Consider the following 25,327-nt stretch of genomic DNA (forward strand, 5'->3'; position numbering starts at 1 on the left):
CATTTTACGTCGAATTGGCGCGGTCCCGGTCATTCTCTCGTAGGTATAATGCATTAAAAGCCTTCATTATACGACAGAAAAATATGCACGCCCCGCTTCGTACGACTGCTGACGGGAGCCTTCCGGAATGAGAGACGCTGGCAGAGCACTTTGTTGGCAGACGTGATGTCAACCAGGTTTGTTCCATATCAGAATTGGGACAGAGACATGCTTGCGACAGTTCGATCAAGTGCATGATGGCCTGTAACGTCAGTTCTGCTGAAGGCTTCCATGTGTGACACGCGGCCGTTGATGCGAGGCAGCTCGTCTGGCCCGGTTTTCCACGCACTTCGCTGACGAAGGCGTTAGGGAAGAGAAATAAACTGTACGTTCATACCAGTATGAAGTTATTGTAGAGGCAGTAACAAGATTAGACATTTCTGTGATCGTCAGCGACCAGTTCAAAGCGCTTTCCGCTGCTGCTTTTCTTTCCCACAAGCTTGCCACAAAGCAGGCTTCAGACGAACAAACAAGCATGCTACGGCTAAATGTGTGGAATGCCCACTATAAGTGCTATCACACACAAAAAAAAGTACGAGCTGGGAAGTGTGCGTGAAAAAAAAAAACGTACATTGTTATCTGCTATTTCTTTAAGGGTTGCATTTCTAGTAAGGGTTCATGCTTATCCTGCAATCGCAAGGATTCGTGGCTGTTGTGGTCTTTTGCGTGCACAGGATGTTCTAGATTCCCTGTGATGGCTACCTGGGCGGCTGCTGGTGGAAGGGAGGCAGCAGCGAAGAGGGAGGGCTTGTGCAGCGGGCAAAGTTTTTGCATGTGCACACACTTGTGCTCTCATTTCATTGCAGTTGCTTTAATCCTACACAGTCCTCATCTACTGCAACCCAGAAATTGTGTTTTCAAGTAGCAGTTGACAGGAAAAATGCAGGTGACAGAATTATACTTTGGAACCAACCAGCTGTAACACATCTTGTTTTTGCGCCATCGCGGCAGTCAAAGTGCACCAATGTCCACAGCAACTTACACGCCGCTTAAGTGTGCCCAGTGTCAGCACGGCGTGCAACACGCCAGAAGCCGCCGAACACGGTGATGGCCAAATATCATTGAAGCCTATGTTGTCCAACTTTTGTGGGTGATACATTGCCATTTCGTGAGCACTAAATGTTAGCTATCAAAATGCCAGCATGTGGTAAACTGCTGTTGCGAAATGGTATTTGCGATGTAGCATGCGGGAACACTGCACAGTTGCAATGTAACAGCCAAGTCTGCATTGCAAGGGTTTGTATGGCAACGTATAGGTATATGGGTTTGTATGGTGAGTGTGCTTAGCGTCAGCACGGTGTGCAACATGCCAGAAGCCGCCAAGTAGCCAAGTGGCAGAGGAGCCTATGTAGTTCCATTTTTGTGGGTGTTGCGTTGCCTGCATGCAGGTAAACTACTGTTGCGAAGTGTTATTTGCGATGTAGCATGCATGAACACTGCACAGTTGCAACATAACAGCCAAGTCTGTATTTCAAGGGTTTTTATGGCAACTTGGACAGGACTGGGTCACAAAAATGTAGCGGCCGGGAAAATGCACCACACGGGAACATAACAACGGGGTACTGCAGTGTAGACAAACCTCGATATAATGGATGCAGATGTTGTGAATTATAGCTATATCAGACTGTTCCTAAGTATTTTTAACAAACAAGTGTTACTCTTACTTTAAGTATCGAACGCAATTTTCCATAAAACAGATATATCGAACTGCCAAATGTCAAGCTTTGCTTGCTTGGATGACAGGGATCAGGCTTTGCCTCGCTACACGAGTGACTTGTGGCCGTACCGCAAGCATTGGCACCATAGTTCACGCTTTGTCTCACTCTAGGGTGCCTCGATACAGCTTCAACGCACCATATCTCACACTCGCCAAGAGCACAATGGCAGAGTTATTGGAGTGAACAGTTGGTAGCTATACTCTGTCCCAGTAGTTCCTCACAGCACCACCAAAATTCTGATGCTGCGGAATATAGTGCCAATATAAAATAGGTATACGGGCATATGGGATAGCATTGTTTAAAGTGCACATACGCCAAACGCTATTTCATTTCGAGCCTTAACATATGCTCGCATTACGTACATTATTTCCCGAGTTTAGCATGCGCGACTCCTGCGTGCTCTAAAACATCATTTCCAAAATGGCAGCTCTATCTGAAGCAGGACCCCTCACCTTGGGCTGAATTCATCATTGTTAGTGCTTCTGTTTTCAGTGCGTTCACTGGCCATAAATGGGGCACCAAGCTATTGTTTCATCTCAGCTCGTCTATAACAAAATGCTTGACCGATAAATTTGCTTTATTTTTATTTAGAGGGGCGATTCTGCCGCATTTAGTCCTAAAGAGGAGTGTTGGTTTGTTGACAAAAATGCTTCCCGCACCACTGGACTGAACTTGTCGTTTGGCCTCCATTTGCATACGCTTAACTAAATGTGTAAATGTGACAAATGGCTAACATACCGCAACATGCATGCGTTTAGCGTGCGTAAGTGTGCTTACACTTATGGTATGTAGGACGCGTTGATTTGCACTCCTTTCTTAACATATCTGTGTACACCGCAAGCAGAGAACTGGGCATGGAGGAATTCATTTGATGGGCTCTCCTGATTCGCTGAGGAAGTCTCTGCCTTTGGTAGTAGCCACCATAGCTGTTGTTGACCTGTTGTTGCTACATGCCGGGAGTGCTGTGTGGGGATGTCAATCTAACTGACGTTTGCCGTTGGTTTTTTGTGACCTCTGCAACTGTAGTGGGTGGCTTCGAAACAGCTCTGAAACTTTGGGAAAGGACTTTTCCAATTGCTTTTTTTTTTCACTAGTTAAAGTAAGTTTTTGGTGAAATTTTTTATTACGAATTATGGCTTTATTGAACTATTTTTCAATTTTTTACCCATTTGCTATAACGCGGTTTGGCTTTATTAGACGCATATGCACTGACGGCTCCATTTGATTTCATCACACAGCCAAGTAATTTGGGGTCTCTCAAAAGTAGGAACTTAAGAGAGCTCAACAGTTTTAAAGGATCCTCAGATGTTTAGCTGAGAGCTGCCATTTTTTCAGTATGTACTATATTGTAATCTTCCCTGAATGTAAATTGCAAAAAAGTTTGTACAAATGTTGCTTGTACCTGGGGGATTGGAAGGAGTCCTGGATGCAATTTATTGGTGCTATTCTGCCTTGCTTTAAAGCTTGATGTGTTGCCAGAACTTAGTCCACTGTCAAGACCTGCCTTGCAATGTGGTCTTGAATAGCATTTGGTGCCATGAGAGGTTAAAAGAGGTACAAAACTGTATTGCATTTTCTTACTGTCTCCTATTACTGTGACCACGTGACACTTACCGTGTACTTTTTCACATGCAGGTTGACGAGTTTGCAGCTGCGATCACTTGTGCCGTAACATCATCAGGCAACCACACAGAAGCTGAAAGAAATGCTCACAACAGACTCAGAGGGAAACTTCATGCACCGTTCAAGAACATTGGAGGTGGAGGCTCTTTCATGCCGGGACCGCACGTTGGTGAAAATGGTGATTACCTCCCACTTATCTGGTCGGTGCTTTAGCCAGTGGTTCTCATTACAAACTGCATAGACATCTAACATGGCTTATACATTTAATACCCGTGCCGCACCCACACAAGAAATGGCAGTAAATGCTTACGGTCTTTGGTTTATTAATGCCATTATTTTCGGAGCTGGTGATACATGTCAACATTTCATTTCATTATAAGAAAGATAACGCTTGCTAGGCAGTAAAAATTTCACCTAAATATAAACGGTGCTTATAGCACACTATCTCAGGAATGTTGTTCAAGTGTAATATAAACACTATTTTGCAGAAAATATTTCTTTGCTTCCTTCTCAAGTCAAAAAGGAAGCCACAAACTTGCGTGTCAGCACACAAGCAGAGAGTATCTGCCAGAATTGCTGGAAAAAATGATGCTCTTCACATCGGAAATGCAGTAGAGATGCCTCATCTGACTAAAAGCTAACCATTTAACTATTTGGTCCTGATTAGGAAGTTGTTACTAACAAAGTTGCATGCTGTACTGTGTGTGCAATGATGGCTAAGAGGTACACATTGCTTGGGCGAATGAGTTGTCGCAAACTCAGTAGGTCGGGAACGGCAGTAAGGCTAATGCCATTAAATTTATCCATGTGGCACCACACAAATGCCATTAAAACTTAAGGGGAGATGAGAGTCTTAAAATTTTTTTTTCTCATATACCTTGCTGAAACTTCGCGTGCAGGTATATCACAGAAAGCTGATTTCGAATATTCAATAAGATTTCAAATATCTCATCTGGAAAGAAATGTAATCCAAAGTAACATATCCTAATTAGGTCATTTCTTATGCGCCTTTATAATAATATATCAATTATAAAAAGCGTTTTTAAGAACAGTCAAACATTTGCACAGGCCGACAGCACATTCTAAATGTAACAAAGTACCTATAAAGTCTTTTTGTTGATCATAAATAACAAAGTTGGAAAGAAAACAATGTGACAGTAATTAGCCCACACTTGGCCTAATTGCTAATCTATAATGTTTAAAGGAAAAAGGAAAGCTTTTGGATATGCGGTGGACCTTCGGAGATTTCTGGATATTCTTAAAAAAGCTTTTTTAACAGAGAAATTATCATAAAGGTTTGTAAGAAATGGCCTAATTAGGATGTTCTATTGCCATAAATTTCCTTCAAGGCGAGATATTTGAAATCTAAATACATATTTGATATCAGCATTCTATGATACAACTGCATGCCAAGTTTCAACAAGTTGTGTCAAAAAATAAAAAAAAATCAAGTTTTAAAGACCCTCATCCTCTTCTTAAGCTTGTAAAGATGCTGAAAAATAAGCTTCACAGTTGTAAAATGGGAAGATGGAAGATGCCCTTAAGGCAGTAAACACTTCATGGCATTAAATTTCACCATATGGCACGGGTATGACTGTAGCATGTAAATGCTGCAGCTATACCCAGTTACGCTGCAATTATAGCATGTACATGGTACAGTTAAATACAGTTCAACCCGGATGAAACAAAATTGAGAAAAGTCCACAATTTTACGTTATGTGGAGGTTTCCGTTACTCACAGCTCTTGCCTGAAGACCACAATGCAGGATGGAAATCCAAAAAAAAAGTGGGCGGAATTACCTAGGAAACGTTACAGCAAACCGCAGTTACTTGAACTCATAAACACGGAAAATCATTTTGTGATTGCGTTTATAACACACAAGACTGCAGTGCATGTGGGTGAGGAGAGTGATGTAGGCAGCAGTCAGAGGCGCCCTCCTTTTCTTGCGTGTCCCTCCTCTCGGTACGCCCCGCTGCCGTTGGCCCAGGAAATCGAATCTTATGTCTTCCCACCTTCCCCGCTCCTGCTGTGTTTGCGCCAGAATCATGAGAACAAATGAGCAGTGGTGTTCGACACATGTTGCTTGTCCAGCGTCTTTTTGCTATGTCCTGTTGCTTTGAATTGCCTATGAACATGAACTGTTTTGGCACCGCTTTGTGTAATGCTTCAAAAGGGAAATCTGTGGTGACTTCTGTGTTTGACACGGAAACATGCCTATTGTCCTGGAGCACGGTGGATTTTCTTAGCTACATTCACTTGTGGTTGTAAGCGTCCCTGCTATGATGGTTAGTATTTTGTCGCCATGAAACTTATTGAAGCGAAAGCTTCACTACAGGACCTCGTGCTTCGATCGTTGTGTGCCTAGTTTTCACCCTCGGCTGAGTGAGAGGTCAAACCATGAAAAGGAGAAAAAGAAATTGAATCAATATCCATGACCGGGAGTCGAACCCACGGCTGCGTGAACAGATCTCCTTTAAGGGCCATTTAGCGAGACCACTAGCCTATCACCGCAGCCAGCACGCCTTGTGCTATACTGCACCACACTCTCGCGCTGTGCATTGTAGAGCGTCGTCTTCATCAACTTCCGTCCCATGGCACTGTCTGCTCATCGTCGTCTTCTACGTAGCGCAAATCCGTGCTTTCACTCCGATTCGAATGTAGTAAACATTCTCTGTAGTTTTTCGCAAACAAGGAACGTGGCACCAGTTCGAGTTCTTTATATCACATCGAGTTCTTTATATCAAGGTCAGCTGCTGAAACACCTTTGTTACATGGAGTTCACAAATATACATGGTTCAAAGGGGGCAGCATTGGGGAATGAGGAACTTAGTAATATTCAGGAATTCACCACATGGAGGTTTGTTACATCCAGGTTAAATTTATTTTAATGCAGGATTTTCATTCTTGAGGGTGAGACACTTGCAAAGGGGAGTGCAATGGCAAATGGTAGCAGTTCTGTGTTTCTTATGCTGGCTTCTACAAGTGGTTTTCTATCTAATTATTATACTGCATCTGTGGTGAGATCATTGCCCAGAGATGCGGAGGTCATAACTGAGCTTGCACAGTACAAACATTTCAACGAGTTAGTGGGCCCAAAGCTCTCCATTTCTTCTCTACATATTATTTAGCCGTGAGCAGGAGACTGCAGCCAATTTAATCAGTTCAGTCCTTGGCTATAGAAATGACAGCTACTTGACCTCTAAAACAGATGTTTTTAATTTTGTGAATGCGTAACTGTTTAAAAAGCATGATTTCTCTTCCTCAAATGAATGTATATTGAAATGGAACACCAAATTTTTCTGTGCAATGCAAATGCTATTCTGTAATATCACTTATATAAATTTCGTCAAGAGATTAGTAGATGCTAGGATTGAGCCATCAAGATGATGCTTTCTACCATGCTAATAACCTTTTTTTTTTTTCACAGGAACGCATTTACATAGACACAGTGGGAGCCGGCCATTGTACAGTGGTGATCAGAAGAACCTGGCCAACCTATGCAACTCCGCAAGTTCAGTTCAGGCTCCAGGTGAAATATTGAGGCTTCTTATGTTTAGCCGCTAATGCCCTGCTTGGAAGTAGAATACAAAGGAGGGGAAGGCTGGTGCTAAGTTTTGGAGATTTGTCAAAAAGAGAAGCGTAATATCTGAAAATAACTGTTTACAAAAAGCTTTTTGTGAGATCTTCTAGCTAGTGGTGAGTGCACTTGAGAAATAATATGTTGTGCAGTGAAGGTGATATCATTTTGTGAAATTAAAATTTTGTCAGTGCCTTCCTTAGTGGCTCATTTCTCTGTGACCAAGACATCATAACATTGAAAAGATTATTATAAGAAAAACTTGCATGGTTCTTGTACCCTTTTTTGGCAAAGCAGGGATGATAGCCTCACATAATAGTTCATGAGCCACACAAGTTGCATACAAGGAATGTTATGCATTTCATGTATGAATTTTGTATCTATCTTTATCTTGCATGATGCATATGTGTTCCCTGCACAACATGTATGCATATCTTGTACAAAGGGGAAGGTGTACATTGGGTAATTGAAGGTTGGGTCTATGTAGGCAATGTGAAAATTTGTGAAAGCTGAGATTCAGTGGTCGTTAATCAAACTTGTATTGCTTTGCTCACTGGATCAGGGGCCATGGCATTATGGCCTCAGTGGCCTCAGTGGCCACACCTTTATGGAAGCAAAATGCAAAAGCAGCTTGGTACTGAGATTTCATTGGTGTTTTCCACTCTAGGTGGTTTAATTTAATCTGAAGCCATAATTATGGCATGTTTCATTGCTTTACCAAAGTAAAAATAATTTGACAACTGTATTCATGTAACCATATGAATTAGACATGTTTCTGAAGATGTTTATTATTTTGTTCCAGGTTGTGTTCCTCGCCAAACCACTTTGCTGATAAGCCGCAGAGGCAGCAGTACGAGTACGGTCAGCTCCTTTTATAGCAGCATGTGCTCTGATGCTAGCCCACAAGCATCAACTGGCAGCGAAGCTTCACGCAGCCTTGCTACCAATTCCTCTTGCGATCCTATTGCCAGCGGCTGCTCATCGAGGAGAGCTCATGACCCGATCAGCAGCCTCTCCACTCATTTTCGTAGAGTGCATATACCAACATTAGCAAACACGTCGAACCTCGTTGTTCAGCCCCAGAATGTAGCCATGACTGCCAGCATGATGCTACCACCAGCAACACCGCAGAACATGGAAGTTCTGCATGAGCAGGAGGACTCCTCAAGCATGCAGTCGCAGCTGGGCTCTCCTGGCTCTCAGAGCACTCAGGTTGGCGCCTGTGCTCAAGGAAACGCTGGGGTGCCGAGCTGTGCACCACCCACAGCTGTGGAGTACAAAGGGGACCATCAACACCCAAACGAGGGAGCAGTGCTCAACTGCGGCACTGACAAGCCAGTGGAAGAGCTGGATGACCTGGTGCTACCAGATGAACTCATCAACTACTTAGCACAGAGAGAGCGACCAGGCTCTGCTATGAGTCAAGCTGTGTCCAGTGTGAGCCAGTATGATGAAATACGGAACAAGAACTGCGGAGCAACCAATGCCAGTGGGCCCCTAAGCAACAGCCATTCTTGCTATTCCAACTCCTCTTACACTAGGCACTCCCGTCAGACACACACAGCTCCAGCCAGCGTGCAGCCAAGCACTGCATGTTCAGTTGGTTCCCAGCTCAAGAGCTGTAGCAGTGGTGCATGTCCAGTGCCTGTGCAGGTCCCCGCTGCCGTATCAGGCAACCAGGCCTTCTATCAACCTAGTCAGGAAGCTGTTCCAGGCTGCCAGCCTGTCAACAGCTGGCATATGCAGCAGCAGAGCCATCAGCAGCAGCAGCAACCACACACTGTTCCAATGAGCCACATGCCACCTCCACCGCCACACCAAGTTCCTCACCAGCCTGGCCATCATTCTGGCATGCACCAGCAGGGACTTCACCCACAGCACAGCAAAATGCCAAACCAAGCTCCACAGTCTCCAGGTCATCACCATCACAATCACCAGAGCTCGCAACACATGCACCTGCCAGCATCCAGCTATGGCCCGGAACAGCAGCAGCAGCCTTTTGGACAGGCTCAGCAACCAGGCCACATCTCTCAGCCAGGATACTCAGCTTCAGTACCTTATCATCACCACCATCATCAACAGCAACAGCAACAGCACTCCAATTTCCAGCCTACTTACAATGTGCAGCCTCCTAGTTACTGTGATAGAAGCCAATTTGGGCACAATGGTGGTGACCAGCACAGAATGCTACCTACTGGACAGGTGGAGCGCCGTGGCTGTGCAGGCAGCTATAGCCATGCTCAAAGCCAGCCAGTGAACAACTGTTGTCACCAGCAGCATGCAAACCATCAGCTGCCGCAAGACTGCCATTTGCACAAGGTGAACAGACACATGCCCCCGCCAGCATACAACCAGATGCAGCAACTGCCACCACCACCACCGCCACCACCACCACCACCTCTTCCTCCTCCTCCATACCAGCCAAGCCACTGCCAGCAGCAGCAGCAGCAGCAGCAGCAGCAGTATGCCACCTATTGCCAGTGTGGTGCAACCACCTGTAGAAATGTGCTGCTTCATCAGCAGCCGCCTTCTCATGGTGCATACCAAACAAATCTTGTGCAACCTTATCAAGAGAATCGAGGCACATACAGGGCTATGCCAAACAACACAGTCCACATGCCTCAACCAAATCTTGTAGTACAACCCCAGCAAGTCTGCCACCCACCTGCTTCACCCATGAGTGCTCCGCTTCCTCCTTCACCAGCCCCACAGACACCATCTGTGCAATCAGCTGTAGCAACATACGGAACGTCGCACTCCAGCAGCTGCCAGGGAGCATGCCTGCACAGATCTCAAAGCAACCAGTGCAGCAGCTACCCAGCATCTGTTAGAAATAGCTGCTTTGAAAAGCATGCTCAATATAGCCAAGCCAGCCAGAGCCTCAGCAACCACAAATGCTCAAGGTGCAGCAACTGCTCAAGGTCGCAGCCCGAGATTCAGTGCCGCAGTGTTAGCCAGTCTTCACGTGCAGCCATGCCTCCGGACACGTATCGACGAACCTTGGAGTATGTGCAGCAATGCCAGCAGCTTGCTGCCACAAATGGCATTGATGGACCTGCAATTCAGGACTTGCCGCAACCTCCTGTGCAGCCTGTGCCGCCAGTTGCACAGCCGGCTACCACGCAGCCAGTTGTGCCTGTGCCACCTGTAGCTGGAGCACAGCAAACTGGCACTGCACTCCAGCCTTCTGAGGCTCCACCTCAGGTGGGAATGGTTTTGTCTCCTGGATGTAACAAAGTTACCAGCACCACGGATAAGTCAGAGGCGTCGCAGTGTCCCCTGCTAGAAGGACTGCAGCAGCAACAGCAGCAGCAAACACAGCCAGGTGCGACGGAAAACTGCAGCACAGTGCCATCGCCCAAGGTTTCACCTAACAAGGCGACCACCCAGAAGAGCCCCATCAGCTCGGCCAGGGCTTTGAGTGCGAGGGAGAGTAGACCACATCCACATTCCCCTCTCCTGTGCACCAGCAACATGGTGATCAACGACATGAGTGCCACGCTATCATCCCTTATGCAGGAGACCAAGTGTCTGCAGCTGTTACAGTGAAGTGTAGATTTGTGTGCATGTTCATTTTTAGTGTGGCTGTGTATTCAAAAAATGACGTAGCTGTCAACAGGTGCCTGGTGTGTCCTGAACGTGAACAGCAGCTTTGTGGTGAAGATTGACTCCTATAGTTTCTTATAAACTCAGGAAGTACTGTTGCACTTGTAAATAGGTGTACAAAAAATCGGCATATGCATTTGTTGTATCATTGAGCCATGTTTCATTACTGCCCTTTTATCATTTTACTGCCGCGTTGTTGCAGCTTCAATGTCACCAATGTTGCCTTATCAAAGTGCAATTCCTGTGTATACAAACTTGCAACAGCAGTTCATAAATTATTTGTTTTTGTCCCCATACTGAAGTAGCTTTATTAAAGCTGTGCTGTTTGCCCCATTCACCACGACTTTGTCTTCTTTATCAGTGTTGCTCACACACTGTCTATTCTGATCAGTGAGCCATTCTGCATCGTGCGCAAGGTCCTTCAAATTTAAAACATGTTTTGAGAGTGACTTTAGCTTTGACTACGCTGAGCCACATGTTGCCAACATAAGCACTGCAATAGTTGCGTTACCTGACAGTCTTATAGCAAGCATTACGAAAGGCATGTGGTCCAGTACAAGTGAGTGGAAAATACTCTGAATGCAAAGATGAAACCAAGAAAGCTAATGAAGAAATAATGTAGCTCAGTTGAGTGCTGCACTAATTCTCGGCTCTGAAAAATACCAAATTGGGTGCGAGTGTAACAAAGTAACAAAATTCTTTGATGAGAGTTTCACAACAAAAACATTTATCAAATTTAGAGGTTGATATAAACTGAGGAAGATGAAGCAGCATTGCAGAATGGAAAAGAAAATCGGCCAAGAATTTTTGTTGAAGACATGGAAGCAGTCTACTTATTAGTCATCACAGTATTTCTTTATTCTCCTACGTCTTGTTGCCATAGGCCGCTGCAGTGGCTCTGTGGTTATGGTGCTCAGCTGCTGACCCAAAAAACGTGGGTTTGATCCCGCCAGGGTGGTCGCAGTTCGACAGGCAAAATGCTAGAGGCGCATGTACTGCGTCATGTCAGAGCATGTTAAGGAATCCCAGGTGGTGAAAATTATCCGGAGCTCTCCACTGCAGCATCCCTCATTGCCTTAGTTGCTTTGAGACTTTAAACCCTGTAAAACAAAAAACCATCTTGTTGCCAAAGCTATAGCAGTAGCTAGTTAGCAGATCATAAAACTAGACTTTCCACCATTCATTTAGATGAATGTGCAATGGTAACTATTTTATCATCGCAAGAGAAGCAACCTTCCAAGCCCACTCGGATAACCTGCCAACAAACAGCCACAATCAGAGTTTTCATGTGGAATACGACAGCACTGCTGCTGCCATTTAGCGGTGATAAGGTCCAGTGTCTAACTGGCACTATGATGCAAACCGATATATAGTATGTTGTGTCTATATATTGAAAAGGGGAGGGTAACCTTGGTGGACCTGCTTTTGTCACTATTTGAATGCAGTGAATTTTTCAGCCGAGTGGCCCTTAAGTTAGGGAGACAAACTGCACGGTGCTTGAATGCCGTTCGCTATATAAACCCACAAAAACTCCTCCTGGAGTTCCAGATGAGGCAACAGCAGTAGAAGTACCACATTCGTGATTCTTAGACAAGCACTGCATCAGTTGCAGAGCTGCCGCAGCTCTACATTTTAATCTGTGAATGGAACGCCACTGACGAAATAGCGAGTCATGATGAATGTGCTATAAGAGGAGCACTCTAGTTTTTTACTGTCCGTCATATATGCTGTCATTCCTAAAAAAAAATTATGTACATTAATAAACTCCGTTCATTATATGTTAGCACTTCTTCCCTGTATCCTTGGTTCATAGTGAATATCATTTCGTGTTCATTGTTTCCCCAGTGGCGTTAATGACGGACATCGGATAAGGAGAATTATGAAGGGTATGTCAACAAATGAGCCATATGCATCACTAATTTAAGCTTCCATTTATCTGAACTAGCCTTCGCTCCCTTCAATTGGAATGCATGAATTTATATAACAGTTAAATTGAACAGGCCGCATCGCGGACTTGCTCCTGCTAGTGAAATGCGACAGTGAATTCCGGGTTGGATTGGGCACATTGAAAAGTATCTGTGCGCTAAAGCTGGCAGCTGATCACGTGCGGGCATGTAGTTTTCAGTTGCTGTATTTACTCGACTGCAACGTGCAATCGTTTTTCAAGGTAAGAAGAAAAGTGCAACGAATTTCATTGTATCGCACACCAGATTTTCACTCTGCGACACAGAAATACGCACGTGAGGACGCCTGACTGCCACTTGTGTCTGTACACAAGATCACATTTTTTTTAAAGCGTTAGCTTTACTTGGCTCGTTCCATCCCACTGCAGACCTTATCAGCGTGCAAAGATGCTGCACATAGTGTGACCACCTTCCTACTAGCGAAATGCGGGACACTCTGATCGGGGCCAGGGGGGGTATGTATTTTACAGAGAAAGCTTTATTGGCCTAGTCATGCCAAAGGTCATCGGCGCCGCAATTTGACCTTCAAGAGGAGGAGCGGTGGAGGTGTGGCAGCCACGTGACACCACGTCAGTCGCCGCAGCTGCAACCGCGCGCCGCCGCAGTGCCGACCGCTGCGCCTACCCCTGCCTTGGCAGTTGTGGCCACGTGACTAACTACGTGACTCGCCGTTTGCAGGAAAAAGGCCCGGCGGCGCTCTCGTGGCATTCGCATTGCAGTTCTCGCTATGGACGGAACGAGTCGGAAAATTGGTTTTTAGGGGAAGGGAATGGAGCAGTGTCTGTCTCACATCTCGGCAGACAGCTGAACCGCGCCGTAAGGGAAGGGATAAGAGGGTGTCGGCCGGAGCCGCCTACGTCGTCGGGACGATTTCTCTAAACAACGCTTAGCTGAGCTAAAGTGCAACCATTTTTTTAAATTTTGGCGAGTTTTCTCTTACAATATTTTGTCACCTCTGAAACGGGGAAACAGAATAATTGACAAATACATGTTGAAGCTCAAATGCATATCTGAATAAACAAAACCATTTTATGCATCACTGTAATATGCTTCGACACGAAACAAATATCAACATAAAAATTAGGCAACTCAAAAAAGAGGCACTCACAAAAGAGCTGTGCCTTAGTTTCCACATGTTACTGATATTACGAGCCCGGGTAGTACTCGACGCCGCTTGTTTTACTTTCTTGAAGCCATATTGTCAGATCGAACAGCCTCTAAACTGGCTCGGTCTGATCGCACGAACTGGTAGGACTCCTGGCAGGTTTGCTCATAAGTTACCAATATATCGGCCTTGATAAGGTCCATGCTGCATATCGGCTTCGTTCACTGCTCCAAGCTCCCGTCATGAGTGAAAAGGGTCGCTCCGAGAAAGCAGTCACTGGAATGCTCAGCACAGCTATCACTAGTTATATTTGGAAAAGCATGCACTTTTGAGCATACTGCGCCACTTGTTTCCTAAACATTATTTCCATTTCGCTGCGACTAGCTGCTTGATTGCTGGCTGCAGACAGCACAATTCATCATGCAGCTAGTCCATGTTGATGGGCGATGTCAACTGGAACACTATAACTTTCGCAAGGTCACTGAACGTTAGTTCGCGCTGCAAGACAAAGCACTGGAGTTGCTTCGTTGGACAGGATTCACTGTAGTCAAACCTTTGCTCCAAGTACGTGAAAAGAATATCAGGAAGTCTTGTTTCGCCATTGTCGCTTGTGGCCCGTCGAGGTTCACAAGGGCTTGACAGCTTCGAAACCCAAAAAATGAGTCGTCGACACGCCGCTGCTTCGTTCTGCTGGGTTCTGCTTCGTTGACAGTGCTCATGATGTACAGCTCACAGACTCACTTCGTCGCCCCCGACCAAAAGCACAGCGTCGTGGAAGATCTCCATCACGTTCTCCAGAAACCTCAGGTAGATGTAGAGCTCGGATGTGTTTTCAGCTTGTTCATCTGATGGCGAAGGGGGTCACCTCCTAGTTGTTGACACGAGGCGCGCGTACCACTGCCAACCGGTGTTAAGACGCGGCGGCGCGCGCGTGTTCAACATGGGGCCCACATCGGAGGGAACGACGCAGCTGGCGCCAAAGCATTCGTCGCAGTTTTGAGCCACGCGGCTAGCTAACTTTTTCGGAAGCTTGGAGTGCTTGCAGCTAACACGTACGTCCTCAAACACCAGATGCAGCTGAACTTAAGGCGCCGTGAACAATAACAACAGTGTGAAATGCGGGACATCTTCGTATCTCTTGCTGGACACGGGACAATAGCCCTCAATGCGGGACAGTTTCGCGAGTCGCGGGACGGGTGGTCGCCCTAGCGTTTATCTTTCGACAGGAGCTCCGGTAGCACGCTCGGCGAACTTGGCAGAGAGTGGCCAAGACACTTGTTTGCCGCGTGCGGAAGATTCGGCTTCGGTTGCGCGCTCGGCCAATGCTCGGCGCGGAGCTGCCCGGCTGCGCCAGTGTGCGCTTAGATGCTGCACGCGAGACCGCCTTTTTTAGTGCGGAATCACTAATCCGGAGGTCATTGCAACATCCTACCTTAATTTTATGTGCCCTTTGGGGGCATGGAAAAAAGAGGCAGAGTCGAGTCAGTAGTGATAATCTGCTTGACGAAGCGTTTGTCGTTAAAAGAGCTATTCAGAAGATGGTCGCAGTGATCTTTAGGATCCATCATCTTCTTAACTAAGCACAGTGAGTCTCCTTTGTCGCCGTCCTGCACCATGAGAGATCGGCCCAGCCATCGTAGCTACATCGCAGGTACTGCTGCGGCTTTGGGGCCGTTCTCTGCACGGCTGAGCAGCCGAAACATGCTTGTGAGGTCCCCCACCCTTTGGTTCTTCAACATGGCCACGACGCCACGAGCCTTCTTTCTCCACGATGGCCTCCATGTGGTTGGCAACCAGCTCCTGGTAGACCACTCCTGGTAGATGAGGCGCTCGGTGCCGGGGTCCAGGCAAAGCTGTGCCCGCTCCGAATCTTCTTTCATGCTCCGCCATGTCGATGTAGTCGATTGCGCTCGTTTCTGTCAACTGCTTTTGGCTTTCGAGAGCGTAGAATTTTGCTGACTCGGTCAACAAGGGACGCTCGAAGTCTTCCTCGTAGAACGATCTCGTAGACCAGCTTTTCCAGCATCTGGCAGGCGCTTTTGACTGCCAGCCTGTCGACCATCTCGCCCTCGCGTTCGCGGCTCATCGTTTGAAGCAGACTCGCTTGCAGCTTGTCTGGTATGCCTCCGCGGCCCGCCACCTCGTCCCGACAAAGAACCAGCCCGAGGTTTTGAACACTGCACACATAGTTGTCTGGCACGTATATCTGCTCTAGGTACAAGCTATGTCACTGATCTGCCTCATTCTTGACTCATGGTCGTTCCAGGACTGATTTAGTGTCTGCACGAAGGCGTCGTGAGCGCATGCCAAGTCGGCTGGACGAAACTTGTTCACCAGGTGGTTGGTCACGACTTGATGCAGTCCGCCGTGAAACAGCGCCTCTTGTTCCTGGACCACCATGGCGTATACGCACTGCAGTATAGATCGTCGCAGCGCCTCCCGGTCTCGCCCTTCTACAGGATGTCCTGGAAGGCCCGTCATCACCTGGGTCCTCGGCCACGAGGGCCTTGATGGCAACGTCAGGGCGGACACTTTACCTCGAGAATATACTCACCGAGCGGGGTCATTTCCTGCTGCCCTATACCCCCTATCATCCCACTTCGCCGCCCGGCTCGAAACAAAACGCCTTAATAGAAGCCTCTACCCTCTCCTTCATCCCTCTCTCTCCTCTGAAGACTCCTTCCTCCTACGGCGTCTTCAAAAAACACCTATCCCAACCTACACTATTTATATCGCCTACACCCAACACTTTACTAAGACAAATGTCCATGGTGCGGCGACACCGCAGCCCTAACACATATCACGTGTACATGTCCCCAAAAACCTTACCATCTACAGACAGCCGTGGGAGGTGAAGTTTGCCAGTGCATATCAGGCAGCGCTCCTTCTCATCGCCGGAACGCCGGCAGAGGTCTCCGCAGGCTTGGACTGAGGGTCCACCCGCATGCGCTCCAGCCCCCATCCGTAAACCATCAGTAAGCCACCATCAGTAAACGTCCACTCACTTACTCACTCACTCACTGACTGACTCACTCACTGACTGACTCACTCACTCACTCACTCACTGACTGACTGACTGACTGACTGACTGACTGACTGACTGACTCACTCACTCACTCACTCACTCACTCACTCACTCACTCACTCACTCACTCACTCACTCACACCCCACGAATTTTCTTTCAAGGAAACTTGGCTCGGAACAGGGAGCTTCTACGGTCTGCGATGTTGGTATTAATAACTTTGTAGTAGTAGTTCTAATTAATTTTACTACTACTACTACTATTGCTACTGTTACTGTTGCTACTATTGCTACTACTACTACTACTACTACTACTACTACTACTACTACTACTACTACTACTACTAGAGTTCTTGTCTTTACTGAAGCAAATCATAGTGCATTACCAATTGGTTATTTTTGCTTTTTTTTTCACTGGTCCGTCCCTATCTTCAAGCCCTATGGGCAATAGACATTCTGCGGAACGCAATTCCCTGCATTCATTTCTATAACTCTGCAATTCAGTAGACTCCTACCTGAGTTTGTTAGGTTAGGTGTGTGTTTGTTATGTGTTTCTTGCGGTTCCTGAACAAAAAGGTCAAATATGTTGAAAACTGATGTTTTAGTAAAATTTACTTCCAAGCGGAAAAAGTAGCTACTTTTTCAAATGTTCCGAAAATTGATGTTTCCAGATAATTTGCTTCGTAGTGAAAAGAAGAGCTTGGTTATAAAATTGCATTCAACAAATTCACGCCGATGAATGAATTTTCAGGTCAGCTTTGTAGCCCATTCGCAAAGTAAAGTAACCCCCAGTCTTCATCCTCAGACAACCACTGCGCCGTGCAGGGTCCTAGTCAAACATCAAACAACCTGAACATGTCGGCTCGGGCAATCCTGCCATCGTTAAAAGGAAGCATCGCATGCTGCACATTTCCAATGTTTGAAGGCCCTGTAGCTTGCTTCAAACAAGAGAGAGAGAGAGAGATAGAAAGACGGAAAGGCAGGGAGGTTAACTAGGCAGCGCCCGGTATGCTACCCTACACGTGGGAAGGGGAACAAAATTGCTGAAGATTCAATCGCCTACAGCGAACGTTTTGAAGAATATAAGAACTTGTGGTAGACCTATAGAGCCCTACGTCAGGCATATTTGCCAAATTCAGCACCATGATCGTCAACGCGCAGAATCGATGTTTCCAGAGCAACCTCAGCGTATATACGCGCCAGATAAAAGTGGACTTTGATATCGCGAATATTACCCTATTCTGTTCCTTATAATGCCAAAATTCTCGGATAAAATTCTTAAATTTTAAGTTACTGTCATGGAAATATTGAAGGTAATGGTCCATTCTTGTGATGTGTAACAAAATCTTCCTCTAAATGTGTTTCCATCGATAGAAATTTGTGCCCATCTTTAACTGGTAGTGTGAATTCATTTAGATACAGGGAGGGATCAGTGTGCAGTTCTCTACTAAGCGAGAATAGAACAGCTACTTACTTCTGTGTAGAGAACTTGAAACGATTTTATCTGCCCATGTTATCAGCTTATTTACTGTCAGCTGTATTTGCTTCTCACACGATGTAACGCTAGATGATGTGCAAGCAATCTGGAGATCATCGAAATAGAAAATATATGATAGACTTTGAAATTATTTCTGTAGGGAATTCATTTTTACTATAAAAAGCGTGGTGCTTAAAATGCACCCCTGAGGCACGCCATTCTCTTGAATGAAATTCTTAGAAAGAGTGGCACCAAGGCGTACTTGTAATGAACGGTTGGTCAGAAAGTCACTCAAGCATTTCAGCATTCTACCGCGGATGCCGAGGTCTCCAAGGTCCCGAAGTAGGCGAAACCTCCAAGTGGTGTCATAGGCTTTCTCTAAATCGAAAAACACCGCAAGGCAATGTTGTTTGTGTATGAATGCATCTAGGACCGTGTTCTCTAGGCGGACTAGATGGTCGGTTGTAGGGCACGCCTTTTTAAACCCCCACTGATGGACGTCAAGAAGATAACGGGATTATAATAGAAACATTATTCCGATGTCAAGGACGCTTTCAAAGGATTTTGCAAGTACGCTTGTTAAGGCTATAGGCCTGCAATTGCCAGGGGAGGTAGGTACCTTTCCCGGCTTCAACAATGGTACAATAATGACTTTTTTCCAAGCCTCCGGTATCTCTGCTGATAACCATATTTTGTTAAAAAATTTCATAAGCGAGTCCACAGTGGGTTCGGACAGATGGGCGAGTATTTCGTAATGGACTTAATCTGGTCCTGGCGCAGTCTGTTTACCGGAAGAAAGTACACTGTTAATTTCTTGTAGTGTAAATGGGCTATTATATGCTTCGTGAGCACTGCCCGTTGTCGGCAGTCTTTGTTTTTCGGCTGTGTCTTTATATTTTATAAATGATTCTGCATAGTGAGGGGAACTAGACACAGTGAAAAAATGTTCACCTAATATGTCTGCTTGTTATTTTATATTTGTCTGTACACCAGGGGCTGTAAGAAGAGGAACCGTGAACGGAGAGTAGCGACCATCTAGTTTGTGCACTGACTTCCACATTTTTGTTTCGATGAGACTTGGCTGTTTATCGAAGAAATGAAACTCTGCCAAGATGATTTTCTGGCATTTCGACGTACGTACCGCGCTTTAGCTATTGCTTTTTTAAAGTTTATAAGGTTCTCTTGCGTGGGATATCTGCGAAATATATCCCTAGCTTTATTTTGTTGTTTTTTTTTTTGCTTCTTTGAAATCTCGTGTCCACCACGCTTTATGGTTTCGTCGTACTATTCCTGAAGATTGAGGGATAGCCAAGTGTGTGGCATCAAGAATACAATTGTTGAACTTTTCATTTATTTTATTGACATTAGGATTTTCTAACGCAATATTTTCTAACGTGGCTTCTGTTCTAAAAACTTGCCAATCTGTTAAATTGAGCTTCCAACGTTGTGGTTTTGGGGGGGTATCTGATGGTGGGGATGACAGTCAGCTTTCAACAGGGAGATGATCGCTTCCATATCGGTTGTCTAAAACATCTAATTTAAAGTCGCTAAAAACTGATGTAGAGCTAAAAGACAAATCTAAAACGCTAAGTTTTCCGGAACTAGTAGAGCAATAAGTAGGTTTGCTTGTGTTCAATAAACAAATATTGTTGGATAGTATAAAATCCTTTATGACATGACCTCTGCTATCAGTTTTCTCACTGCCCCAACAACAAGAGTGTGCATTAAAATCTCCAACTACCAGGTATGGCTCCGGTAGCTGTTCTAAAGGGTTCTATAATTCATATTGTGTTACTTCGATGTGTGGCTCAAGATATATATAACAAAGTGTAATAGTTTTGTAAGGAACCACAATGGCTGCTACGGCTTCAGTATATGCGAACGAGGTACTGAGCACCACCATTGAAGGCCCGGAACTGCCGGACATCCCAGATGCCACTGACGATGACCGATGTGTTTTATGGATTTTATCGTGAAAGTGGTCGGATGTTATAGGAAGAAGCCCAGGCGGACGTAACTATTCGGAATGTAGTGAGAATGTGCGCATATAATTCTGGTGTTTAGGTTTCTATGTTAGTGGGAAGTACATGGATGCTCACGTCTTGGTTTTTATTTATTTTACTAGTTTAGCTATTGAATGAATGGTCAGGATGTGCAAAGTGTGTGTGCTTCTACGTATTCAAGCAAATGTATGCAATAGCCGTAAAGTCATATCTAGATGTGTCAGGGTCATGCAAATCGTCGTGGCCGATATCAAAGCTCCGATATACACCTTCCGCCTGTGTGTGCAGTGTTGAACATAGATTAGACTTGCTGGTGTGCGTGTTTAATATATTGAGTTGATCTTTTATGCTTATATAGTGCACAGGCGCGCATTTTACACCTTTTTCCACGTGTGCTTTACGCGAGGGACGTTGAACAGCTAGATATTTTTATAAGGTACATTACCGGTAGTCTGATCCGGCGCGTAGTTTCTCGACACATTTTACATAGTCCTTGTTCTTCTAGTTTTGTCCGTGAATAAATGGGACTTTAGACCTTGTGTAAAATGAAGTGATTATTCGCAACCTTTGTCATCAGTGTTGGAGCCAAACGTTGCAAGCCCTACGCGACGCATCAACTATTCAAATAAAAAGTAAAAAAATTACTACTACTTCTCCTCAACTTTCAACACCCTCCCTAGAATTCTACAAACACACCTAGTTTCAATTCCCAGAGAAACAGCTGACCTACGCACGTCGTAGTAGCCATAGCAGAGCTCAGCATATTGACACAACCTGATACATTTGTGAACCTGCGCTTTCACCCTGTTTCGGTGCAGGAAATTCACCACAAAATTTTTGAAACAGATAAAGAAACCGGGAAGCAGAGAGCATCCTTTCTTTGACAGATCGCTGGTTGTGTCACATCCCCTGGCTCATAGGCAGGAGCAGGTTCTGCAGCGGCGCTGTACTAGAGAGAGCCGGCACGTGTCGTTAAAAACAGCATTTCCAGTGCATGCAGCTGTTGGTAGCACATACCTTTTTCATCTTCCTTTCGGTTCATACTTCCTGCTGTACACCGTTAACCGGACTACATTCTGCTCTTATCGAGCATATGGCGAAGTAACAATCTCGCACTGCTTATAAAACGCTCTATACACGCCGGTAAATACCCAGAAAATTCACGTGTGCTCTTTAAGGCTAAACAAAAAATTTGCTGTCCTCAAAAAAAAAAAAAACGCTTACGAATAGAAACCGCGAGTCAGTCACCTGGAGAGAAGATATGTCGACGTCCTTCTTAACCGTCGCGCTTTTCGTGATTGCCGGCTGCCCGATTCCCGAATGCGAAGCTGTGTGCCCGAAGCAACAAGGGGCTTCAGACTGCCGCTACACCGCATGTACGCCACAGGAATGCGCTCTGAAGGGCCTAGAGTGCTGCCCCAAGCCGTGCGGGGGATCCTGGTGCATCAAAGGTAAGCTCATATCTGCTATACTGCATTCACGACGCCCGTCTCGCAACTTGCATTCGCAGTGGAGTGAAAGCTACGAGCTCAAGGCGACGGCTTCACGCAGACGCGAGCTAATTAACACCAGGAAGCTGTCGCCCCACTCTCGTATATAGCGTTTTTCACCAACGAGTTGTGAGAAGGACAGTTTGTTTGTTGGAGTCATTTTTACGCGCCCAAGCAGTACGCTCGCTACAGGGTAAGCTGTGGTGGAAGAATCTGGACTAATTATGATCGCTTGTAGTTTCTCAACAAGCACCCAAACCTCAGTACACGAGCTACACGAACCCGCTACCTCGGGCTCACTAACAGAACACCGGACTACACCGCGGCTGTTCTCACTGGGACAGCGATCAGTTTCAATGCGTACAGGTGCTCCAAAATTAAAGGCAACACAGTGTGATAATCCAATCCATGATTACTCTTAAATACTGAGCAACAAGCATAGTTTTCCTGTTTTCTACGTAGGTTTCTCACGTGGAAAAGTAAAAAGATTACACATTTTCACTACACTGCGGTAATGACGACTCAGTTAGTTGTGTGAAAACTTTATTGCCACTACCTGCAGATGGAAGTTGCGTTGAGCCACTTGACAAGCTGCTTGAAAATTACCCTCGCTGCTGTGACTGAACTAATTTGGGGCCATTTTTAGAGCCACCCGAAAAGAGCGAACCTGCGGGAAGACTCAAAGATTCAAATAAATCGCGTCACTGCACGAGGTACGTGTGCTACACGAAAATCTCTGCACTGCCCGTGCTGCGCTGCTCTCCGATCCTTGCTCCTTCGCTGCCCCAATGTGGGCGGGGCATAGATTGTCGCGTAGTGCATGCGGTGAGACGCGATTTGATCGACGTCGCTTTGCGCATACCGCAGGCGCGCGATTTTCGAATGGTTCTAGGAATGGCCCAGATTACTTCGGCGAGGGTAATCGCTTTTTAGAAATTATAAAAAAAAAACTGGCTTAGCTATTACTAACGGCGCGCTGCAAATCTCAAAATGCAATCGGGCGCCTATCTACAATAGTTGAAAAGTTAACCATTAGAATTTAATTAATCGCATTACTAGTTAAAAAATATGATTCGCCTGTTTTTTTTTTTGACGTCCGCCAACACTGGTTTTGCTATGCCGCAAAAGCTTCTCTTTAGCTCAAGATCCCTATTTTTAAAACTTAGCGGTGGGCTTGCCTGAAAAACCTCGTATATACAGGGTGCTTGAACTAAGACTTTACACAATTAAAAAAATTAGGCTTTTGAGTTAGAAGAGCGCTTTTTTCGGCGTAGCATTGCCAACGGTCTAGTATGTACGTCGCAATGCAGCCAAGACATGCTAACTAGCAGGCTGGTTAACTAATATTGAATAGTTAGCTTTATAACTGTTACTGTTAGACTGCTCCTAGTTAAATGAGCTGTGCAGAATTCTACCGAGATATCGAGGGACTTCGATACTAGCAGTGACAGCATGTGCTCACAACTGGGCGCTGAAAAATGAAGCCAGAAAAAGTACAAGCAAATAATTAGCTTAGAATTGTTACTTATTTTGTGAACAGAAGATTCACCAGGTTCAAAACACTGTATGAATAACATCATTTTTGCTTGTCACGCCAAAAAATCAGACATATGCTTGCTCAAAAGTGTGTAAATGCGAGTGCATCTTGTCCAAAACAAAATTTATTTTTAAGGTCAACTAATGTTACTATAACGAATAATCATTTCATCAAGAGATTTGGACTGATTGTTTGCATGTGAGAAAAATTACAGGAGCCTGCTCTGAACTGGCGACCACGTATCCTGAGCAGTTTTGGATTGGGCAAGCACCATCACAAAACTGTGCAGTGAATGCATCCCACAGCTGGACATTTCCATTTAATCCTCGAACTCGAACATAGACACTGGGGGAAGAATGCGCTAACTGATTGCTTGCCCAGAGATATGAAGATGCTTTTGTTCCCACGTTTCTTAAGCAATGTTGCTCATCTTGCAGGAGTCGGTGCCCCCTCTGAATACCCGGAGATCTGTCCGACGGCGCTTTCTGGAAACCAGAGCTGTCCCGAACCGTGGAGCAACACGACTTGCGAGGAACTAAACTGCACCAAGCTGGGCTTCATTTGTTGCCGCAATGGCTGCCAAGAGAACTACTGCTACCAGGTGCCTGGAAGCTCGGTCTGATATTGCATCATTTATGGCCAGCGCACCACCGTCGAACGGTTCAATAAAAGCATTCAGCAAATCGTGCATGGCTTTGTTGAGAGTGTGCGTACTAATATCTAAGGTGAAATGGCTGATCGCCTACTCAACTAGATGATTTGATTCAGATCGTTACTGAGAACGACGATTTGCATTTTCGTTGAAATGGTGTCTTCCAATGCAGACCGCAAAACAGCGAAACAAGTACAGTTTTTGCAAATGGCGCTGAAGATGTCGCAAGAAAAAAAACATAAGAATTTTCCCTCCCTGAATTTTCTATCGACGTGTCTTTGCTTTACTGCTCGCAAAAAAGACGTCCCGACCACCTGATATAGAAGATGCCAACGCATGGTTTTCGGGTTTTCGGAAGATTCATTTGCGCTGCTGCGATTCTGTGGAATAGGTTTCTACACAAAGGTTACTACGTAGTGTAGGGGTCGTCTGTGCGGCTGGGGCAGTCAATTCGTCGCTTGGGAAAGTGAAAAGTAAGATTTTCGTTTTCTCAGCACCGACGTCGAACACGAATCGGCTGCCATGGATCCGTGAGATGGCTCACGTAATACGGCATCCACGCGACAAATCAGTGTTGACGGAGTAAAAAAAAAATATTGCAATGTCGGCAAAAGCTGTCGGGCTTCGTATACAGTGGAACGTCTACCAAGTTTCCTCCGCAGTGGAAGGTTCCTTTGGCTACGTACTGCATGTGAATTTTTTAACCCTTTCAGCGATTTTCTTTTGCAGTAAGCAGTGTAACCTGTTAGATATTGAAGCCTCTTTTAACATGTGGGTTTGTGGGATATACAATAAAAAATTGGGGACATATATATATATATATATATATATATATATATATATATATATATATATATATATATATATATATATATATATATATATATATATATATATATATATATATATATATATATTATTCAAGAAGTGTGCCATGAGGCATAAGTTGAGAAAGTGGAATGGAATGCAGGAGACAGAAAGGTATATTTAGTCTAACATGGTGAGGTTTTGTAGTGACGAAGTCACAATTAACTTGATACTGGGTGAATGCGTGCGAGAGAGAGAGAGAGAGAGAGAGAGAGAGAGAGAGAGAGAGAGAGAGAGAGAGAGAGAGAGAGAGAGAGAGAGAGACTCTTTATAGATGAAACAGAGAATTTAGCCGGCGTTTCAATATCGCTGGCATGCTACTCTGCGTAGGGAGAGGAATTTGGGAGATAAAGACTGAAGGAGAGCAGCGTGGAAGCGGTGGAAAAAAAAGACGAAGATAAAATGCAGCCATGAAATGGCTACTAAGGATGCAGTGGCGAGTATTGATGTAACCTATGGAATGATGGAGTGCATAGTCCGACGAATGGGCTGACGAAGTTCACTGCAAGAAGAATGCATGAAGGTAACCTGCAAGTGAATTTAGAGCTTATCGAGATGTCCAATGTCTTTTAAATATGTAAAAAGAAAGTTCATTGCAAGTTTCTGTTGCCTGAAGCAGGCTAAGGGGCCTAAAACTTTGTCCATT

The 25,327-nt window shown here is 45.3% G+C and overlaps 2 protein-coding genes across 2 annotated transcripts in view; both read left to right on the forward strand.

Annotated features, from left to right (window-relative positions):
- ci (transcriptional activator cubitus interruptus) overlaps positions 1-10,900 on the forward strand; it is an 82,556-nt gene extending 71,656 nt beyond the window's left edge. Inside the window, exons 11-13 of the mRNA XM_077627595.1 lie at positions 3,393-3,558; positions 6,809-6,910; positions 7,761-10,900. Of these exons, the coding sequence (XP_077483721.1) occupies positions 3,393-3,558; positions 6,809-6,910; positions 7,761-10,507 (3,015 nt within the window). The 3' untranslated portion in view covers positions 10,508-10,900. The remainder of the gene's footprint in view (positions 1-3,392; positions 3,559-6,808; positions 6,911-7,760) is intronic.
- Positions 10,901-21,177: 10,277 nt separating this feature from the next.
- Positions 21,178-23,845, forward strand: LOC144094837 (uncharacterized). The gene is made up of 2 exons (XM_077628722.1): positions 21,178-21,586; positions 23,600-23,845. The coding sequence occupies exons 1-2, from the start codon at positions 21,397-21,399 to the stop codon at positions 23,782-23,784; spliced, it is 375 nt and encodes a 124-aa protein (XP_077484848.1). The 5' UTR covers positions 21,178-21,396; the 3' UTR covers positions 23,785-23,845.
- Positions 23,846-25,327: the final 1,482 nt, after the last annotated feature.

The sequence above is a fragment of the Amblyomma americanum genome, chromosome 6 (genome assembly GCF_052857255.1).
Source record: "Amblyomma americanum isolate KBUSLIRL-KWMA chromosome 6, ASM5285725v1, whole genome shotgun sequence".
NCBI classification, from domain to species: Eukaryota; Metazoa; Arthropoda; class Arachnida; order Ixodida; family Ixodidae; genus Amblyomma; species Amblyomma americanum.

Excerpts from the sequence above, each read along its gene's own strand:
- LOC144094837 (XM_077628722.1), top strand. The coding sequence starts at position 21,397 with ATGTCGACGTCCTTCTTAACCGTCGCGCTTTTCGTGATTGCCGGCTGC. Across the intron at positions 21,587-23,599 it reads GGGATCCTGGTGCATCAAAG|GAGTCGGTGCCCCCTCTGAA; the intron begins GTAAGCTCATAT and ends CTCATCTTGCAG.